Consider the following 7,298-nt stretch of genomic DNA (forward strand, 5'->3'; position numbering starts at 1 on the left):
TCATTGCTTTTGCAGAGCTGCCAGAAGACTGCAGAGGTCGCTGGGAGAGCTTTGTGGACGAGACCCTGAGAGAAACTAACAGGAGGAATACCGTAGAACTGGTGAGTCCCTCCCACCAAATACCTGGCAGGTACAGCACTGTGCAGAAGTCTGAGGCAGGTGAGAAAATGCTGTAAACAAGGGATGCTTTCAAAACTGTGAGTGTTAATCATTTATTCTCATCAGTCAACAAAATGCAGTGAATGAACAAAAGAGAAATCTAAATCACATCAACGTTTGGTGTGAGTAGGGATGGGTATCGTTTAGGTTTTATCCGATACCAGTACCAAACCGGTGCTTTTGAAACGGTGCTTAAAGAATGGAAAACACAAACTTTGTCCAAAAACGTCTCATGTTTAACTGTTTTCCACTTTTTCTTTGGTCATTTTAGCCTTTTTGTCCAGGGTGAAGGGAGTATCTGCCATCAAACAAGAAGACAGCTGCATGTAGCTATGATGATGTTTGCTAGTTCACCTTACATGCATTAATGTAATAACGTGGTTAGCCTACTCAACGTAAATTACACACGAACAACATTAAGCTACTCACGCAGAGAAGAACGGCTGCTGCTGCATCATCATCATCATCATTTCTGCTACACTGGCAGGGCTAGGGGCCAGGACTCTCCTCTTCGGGTTTTTGGGGGATGTTGCTAACTCCGGGTCGATAACAGGCACCACACCCGCAGTAGATGTGCTCGGTGTGAGGTCTCACAGCAAGCTATCAAATACGGCGCATTTCTCGGCTTTTAAAAAAACGCTATGCGTCGCCAGGTGTTTCATCAGATTCGAGGTGTTACCTCCTTTGACAGTATCACAGTATCAGCTTGAAGCACTTGTTGCAGCTGCTGAGTTTGCATCTTTTGCTGTGAAGTACAGCCAGACTTTGACCGCTTCGCCTTGGGCATTTTTAATCTGTAGCTCTGCTCTAAAAGAACGTACGTACCTGGACCCGCCCACTATCCTCGGAAACGTAAAATGATTGGCTAGAATCCAAAGTGTATCACAGCTCAGGAAAAAAAAGCACCGAAATGTGCGCTGCTTTTTGGTCTGGTTACTACCGTTTATGTCAGAACCGCTGCCATCATGGCACCGGATACCGGTACCCATCCCTAGGTGTGAGCACCTTCTGCTACGTACACGTGCACACAGTTTTTGAAGGGACTCGGCTGGTGGCTCGTTCCAAACATCTCAGAGACCTAAGCACAGATCTCCCTCACATCCTTCTGTCTCTTCATGTAATCTCAGACACACTCGATGTTGATCAGGGCTCTGTGGGGACCGGACCATCACTTCAGTACTTGTTCTTTATGCTGAGGATAGTTCTGCATGACTTTGGCTGTCTGGTCTGGTTGTCCTGCTGCAGAATACATTAGGGGCCAATAAACAGTCATTTATATTTCTGAAACTTTCTTTGTTTGCAGCATTTTGTCACACCTGCCTAAAACTTTTGCACAGTGCTGTAAGTCTCATTTGCTCTTCTTCCTCTTCTTCCCCCACGTTAAGTCCAGCTCTGCGTCCTGCAGCAGCAGGTAATCAGGACAGGAGCATGCAGCCCACAGCAAAGCAGCCAACCTTTTCAGCAAATTTGGGCTTTGAGATGATTTATCGAATAAATAAAAAATATCAGCAGCAACAACTCTGAAGTGTCTTGACCTACATGACCTATGTACACCAATACGCTGACACACCTCACACTCTAACGCTGCGGTGACATGTGCTGTTGCACTGAGCTTGTTCTGCACTCTGTCCTGCAGGTAAGCACTCACAATATGCACTCGTCCAGTGAGGACGATGACATGGAGAGCCCCTTCCCCAACGACCTGTCGCTCCAACAGGTATCGCAGCCGCGCTGAGAAGCAAATCTTGACACGCTGCCGCTCACGATGACACCAGGAACAAAAGTATGAGCTCACCAGTTGTGCTTGAACTTCACAGGCTTTCTCAGACTATCAGATCCAACAGATGACTGCCAGCTTCGTGGATCAGTTTGGCTTCAATGACGAGGAGTTTAGCGAACATGATGAAAATATCAAGTAAGTCTTCTAAGGAAAGGAGTTCAGAGTTTTCATCCTGATTTGTAGTTTCCAGGGATTCTTCTGGCATCATTTGAAACTTCACATTTGTATAATGCAGCAGCGGCCAGCATGTTTGTGACTGCTGGCTTACAGCGACATAGGATAGCTTTGGTGTCTTTGTTCAGATAGTTTAGGCCTCCAGGTGTCACAGGAGGAGAGTTTATCGAAATGTCCCAAACACACAGTTGAGTTTCTAAGCTTTATGTAACGTGTTGTTGCTTCTGTGTGTGTTCTCCCTCCTCAGCGCTACGTTTGACAGAATCGCCGAAATAAACTTCAATCTAGATGCTGATGATAACAGTGTAAGTGATTCTTTAAAACTCGTCCAACGATGGGAGTGAGCTGCGTGTTTCTGCTGTGCAGTGAAAGCACCGCATCAATGCTAATTAGTCACAACACGCTCCTCCATAAATATGTTGAACCCATGCAGCGCAGTCCCACTGAAAGCTCTCCTTTCATTGTTCACAGGCCAACGCAGCTGCATTTGAAGCCTGCTGCAAAGAGAGGATACGCCAGTTTGATGATGCTGAGGAGGAGGAGGACATCTGGGACGATAAGGAGATCAACTATGCAACACAAGCTAAATCCAGAACAAGGTCAAGCTGATGCCGTGTTTCATCCTCGCTGCACTTTGTTGCATGCCGTGGATTTGTTTCATAAGCCTTTAACTTAATGAGCTTCTCCCTTTCTTCCAGGTTCGGGGTCTCTCAAACCTCAGAGGGAAGCTCCAGGAGCAGCATGGAAAACGGAGGTCGGGAGCGGGACCGTGGATCTGAATCGGATGAGGACGAAGACTCTGAGCAGAACACGTCAGATTCGGGTAGATGGGAATGCAGCCAAGTGTCACACTGACCTGTAAACAGCCTCTCAGGTCTTAAAAGTGTTTGGTGTCATCTCCAGGTCCTGGCTGGACAGCAAATTTCAGGGATTCTGGAGAGAGCGCAGCATCCCAAACCTCCCCCGGGTGGGAGAGCTCAGCAGGGAGCGCGACCGAGACACAGCAGACCGGCTGGGCTAACTTCACTGAGTTCCAGCCTTTCTCTGGGTGAGCAGTCGCATTGCTGAGCGCTTCTTACAGACCGCACTGGTGACTGTTTTCATAGGAACGCCATGCTCAGTGCTCTCTTCCTGGTTCCCACAGTACAAAGACAGATCCCAGGTGCAGCTCTCCTGTGGAAACGGCCAGCAGTGATGTCGATAAACAAGCCAAACAAAACCACGAGAAGAGCGGTGAGTCGCACGTCACCGCTCCGGTCGGCAGATCCTAAACTCATGTCGAACTCACAAACACCGGTTCTTAATTGGAGTTGGCAAATGAAGAGAAGTGTAATAACAGTATTTTTCTGCACGTGTCTGTCAGCAGATGTTAGTAGCTCCCCTGGTCCAGCAGGAGAAGGGAGAAAGGCTCCACTCGTGGCCTCAGACAGCAGCTCCTCCGGAGGCTCTGACAGCGAGGAGGACGACAAAAACGCTGGTGCTCCTCCCACCTTAGAAACAGCCAGTGCCCCGGGCAACAAGACGGCCGACCTCAAAAGGTGTGCGTCGCCACGTCTTTCAGAATGTGTCATATCAGTGAAAGCAGTTGGGCGTTTAAAGCTCAGTGAAACGTATACGGCGAGTAAAGCATGAGCGCCGAGCGGCGAAAAACAAAGAAAAACAAACGTCACTTTGGGGTGAAGTCCTGAGACTGTCCACGCTGCACACACACAAAACCTCTGTGTGTGTGCAAACATCTATATTTGAAACATAATTACCACATTGATGTAATTATAGAGCGCGCTGGAATTTGAAATTGCTGCATCCAGTTGAGCTTCGCCTTTCTAAGTAAAGTTCACCCCGGGAGCTGAAGTTGTTAACACAGAGCCAGCTGAGCTCCACGCACATGTTTCTGTTTGGTGCCTTTGTGTGCCACTAGTGCAGGGGTCGCCAACCCGCGGCGCTTTAGTCTTTATTTTGCGGCTCCCACTGGTTATTTTTTTTCATCGCTCAGAATAAGCGTCACACTCGCGGAAGCCGGTATGCTCGTCGAAACGCCGTGCATTTATCGAGACTTTCAACCCCAAGTAGGCCAATTTGATCTTTTACATTGTGTATAATGTCTGTTGATTGTATTGTTTGTTTTAATATTTGTGTACAGCGCTTTGTGACTGCCTGTCTGTGAAAAGCGCTTAATAAATAAACTTTACTTACTTTAGTTGTTCACACAAAGCATAAAGGTAAAAACAAACAAACAATATATACAGTGTTATCTTCATTTTAGATGTCAAAAAGTATTTGCAGCTCCCAGCGTTTTCTTTTGTGTGGAAACTGGGTCCAAGTGGCTCTTTGGGTGTTAAAGGTTGCAGACCCCTGCACTAGTGGATCTGACCACTCAGCCTTCACATGCTCAAAACTAAATGGACAGCCGGCTGTCTTCACGTTAAAAATGATGCATTCTGCACGAGTGTCCATGAGTGTAGCTGTTCTCTGAGCTTGTTTCCCTCTGCTGGTTGGTTTTACAACTAAAAGCACTTTTCCCTGTACTGCAACCATAATAAATGTTACATTTATATGTGTGTGTTCTGCAGTGAGGAGTGTCCGGTGTCTCTGGAGAAGCTCTCCCTGTCAGATCCTCCTACAGCTTCAGAGCAGCAGCCTGCTGAGGATTTACCTGTAAACACGCAGACTGACAGGAAGTAAGTAGCCAGGAAGTGAAGCACCTCGAGCTGCTTTATGTTGTAAGGTAGACCCTACAATAATACATGCAGACAACAATCATATGACCCCCTATGAGCAGCACTTTAGCAACAGTGGGAAGGAAAAACTCCCTTTTAACAGGAAGAAACCTCCAGCAGAACCAGGCTCAGGGAGGGGCGAGGCCATCTGCTGTGATTGGTTGGGGTGAGAGAAGGAAGACAGGATACAGACATGCTGTGGAAGAGAGACAGATTAAGAAGCATGTCAGTGCGCGAGCTCAGCTGGGGAGACATGAGTATTTCTCTCCTTCCTGCTGCCTCGAGCATCAGCCTCTCATCACAGTGTTGGCAGATGTAGTTTGGTAGAAAGACGAAACGGCTCCTAGTGCATTTCTTTGCATGTAAAACTGCACAGTTATCCTGCATTTGCAGCGCAATGCATCATGGGTTTGCTAAGAAAATGTGATGCTGCACAACAGTAGTGACGAAGTAAAGCAGGTCAGTAAATATGGGGCTATATGTAATAGTACATAATGCTTTAGCACACAGCAGGATTGTATATGTGAAAGTGAAGTCGCTCGTACACGCTCACAGACGAGCCAACGCCGTTCAGCAGTGGGCTGCACATTTTGAATGTAGACTCCAGCAGGAGTCTGCTGAGTGCCTGCAGAGGCCACTGCTGGAGTACTTGTAACATGTTGTTGTGTAAAACAGACACATGGCCTCCATGAAATCATGAAATCAGTTAACTCGATCACACTTTCTGATTAAAAACACATCTTTGTGGTTAAGTACGTTTAGTTAAAGTATGTTTGTATCCCAGGAGTATATTTAGTTGGTGCATTCACACTAAATGTAGAGCACTGCATTCATGTTAGTGGAGGTGAATGTGTCAACGTTTGTGCATTTGGGGAATAATCGGAGACGCCACTCTCAGAAGTGGAGCTCAGGGTTATCAGTGCTGGTTCAGCTTTGTGGTTGAAATGGGAAACAAAGAAATGTTACTTACTCACACGCTTGACAGCAGCAGCCTGTTCCTTACAGAGGCAGACAGACTGCAGGCTAACAGCATGTAGTGCTGGACGTGCATCGTGTGTCTCCTGCACGCAGCTGACTGTTTCTTTTGTCGTCCCAACAGAGAGGAAACGCCACCGCCCCAGGAAGTGTCGGTCAACGGGCCCGTGTGAGCGCGAGTGGGCGCAGAAGCCCCTGAGAGACGCAGACTGTCAGCCTCCTCCAGAGTGACTCCCCTAAATAACCTCACTGCAACTACGGTGTTTTACTGAATCACTCTGCCATGTTATTGGACCTGGACACTGCCAATCGACACCAATAACGAGGCGGCAAACATGTAAAAAAAACAACCCCCCCCAAATAAAACAAAGAAAAAAGCGAGACGGAGCAGAGTGCAGAGGAATCTTCTTCAAAGCCTTTTCCTGATGTTGCACATGATGCAGTTTTAATGTAGCAGCGATCTTTGAAACGACAGAGTCCGAGGGGTAACATCGTCACCGCTATTTTTTTATGTCCTCAAACATTACTCTCCCGCTTCCCACCCTTTGGGATTTTACATGGGCACCCCGAATGGATAGCACAGGCCAACTTTAAATGATGCCTCAACAATAAATACGTTGTTTGTTTTTCCTTCAAGCTTAAGAAAAAGCACTTATGCAGCCATTTACTGTACATTATAGCACAATGATGTAAGTGTTGTACCTTCATCTCTGCTGGTTGTCTCCTCTGTCCTCACATCAAGGTTTTTATCCAGTGCTTGGGTTTTTTTTTTCGTTTTGGTCGCTGTTGATGAAACATCCTTACCATCGTACGTCACCAGGTTTCTGAATGTTTTGAAGTGCTTCAGGACGCTCTGTTGAAGAGGAGAAGCGGGTCAATGAACAGAGCTCTAATAGTATTACTGTCTTTTGCTCATGTGCAATAATGTCAATTAGCCATTTTATTTAAAAAGAAAAAATCAATCTGGCATCAGAGACTCATTGGGTAGTTTCAGATTTGGATATGATCTCAATTCTCTCTTCTTTTACTTTAGTGCATGTATAACCGGTTCTCTGTTGACCTAGCTAGTGAGCTAAGACCTTCTGATTGTATTGACCTTTAAGTTCTTGCTATCCCCCTTAAATCAACCAAACTTTATCTACCTATATACAAATATTATCTACATTTATAAGTAATTTTACAAGCAATCTTGAGATTACTATTTTTGTCTGTTCCTTTTCTCTCTTTCCACCAAGCACTTACTCACAGGGGGAGAGTGACATTTGGTAAGAGTGACGCTGTATGCCCCCCCCCCCCCATTTTATTATTATTATTATTAATTTTTTTTAAGGTTAATTTTATTTTGTTTCTGAGCAGCAGAATTGGAGGGAGTGCAGGTCTGCAGAGCTACAGACCTCTTTGGTGTACTTAAATCATTTGACAGCGATCAGGTTCTATGATTATTGTTAAAAAATTCAAATTAAAAGTGTCTGGCTGACCACATTAATACCAAA

General features: G+C 45.9%; 1 protein-coding gene across 4 annotated transcripts in view; it reads left to right on the forward strand.

The window, feature by feature from the left end:
* ppp6r2a (protein phosphatase 6, regulatory subunit 2a) overlaps positions 1-7,298 on the forward strand; it is a 16,126-nt gene extending 8,828 nt beyond the window's left edge. For 3 of the 4 annotated variants that reach the window (XM_087830896.1, XM_087830898.1, XM_087830897.1), the window contains 11 exons: positions 16-101; positions 1,796-1,876; positions 1,977-2,074; positions 2,361-2,418; positions 2,585-2,712; positions 2,812-2,936; positions 3,017-3,161; positions 3,258-3,346; positions 3,477-3,651; positions 4,684-4,791; positions 5,930-7,298. In XM_087830896.1, coding sequence (XP_087687022.1) covers positions 16-101; positions 1,796-1,876; positions 1,977-2,074; positions 2,361-2,418; positions 2,585-2,712; positions 2,812-2,936; positions 3,017-3,161; positions 3,258-3,346; positions 3,477-3,651; positions 4,684-4,791; positions 5,930-5,978 — 1,142 coding nt within the window. In that variant the 3' untranslated portion in view covers positions 5,979-7,298. The remainder of the gene's footprint in view (positions 1-15; positions 102-1,795; positions 1,877-1,976; positions 2,075-2,360; positions 2,419-2,584; positions 2,713-2,811; positions 2,937-3,016; positions 3,162-3,257; positions 3,347-3,476; positions 3,652-4,683; positions 4,792-5,929) is intronic. The other variant, XM_087830899.1, reaches the window with a different exon arrangement.

Source organism: Neolamprologus brichardi, chromosome 17 (genome assembly GCF_056152115.1).
Source record: "Neolamprologus brichardi isolate AB-2024 chromosome 17, ASM5615211v1, whole genome shotgun sequence".
Classification (NCBI taxonomy): Eukaryota; Metazoa; Chordata; class Actinopteri; order Cichliformes; family Cichlidae; genus Neolamprologus; species Neolamprologus brichardi.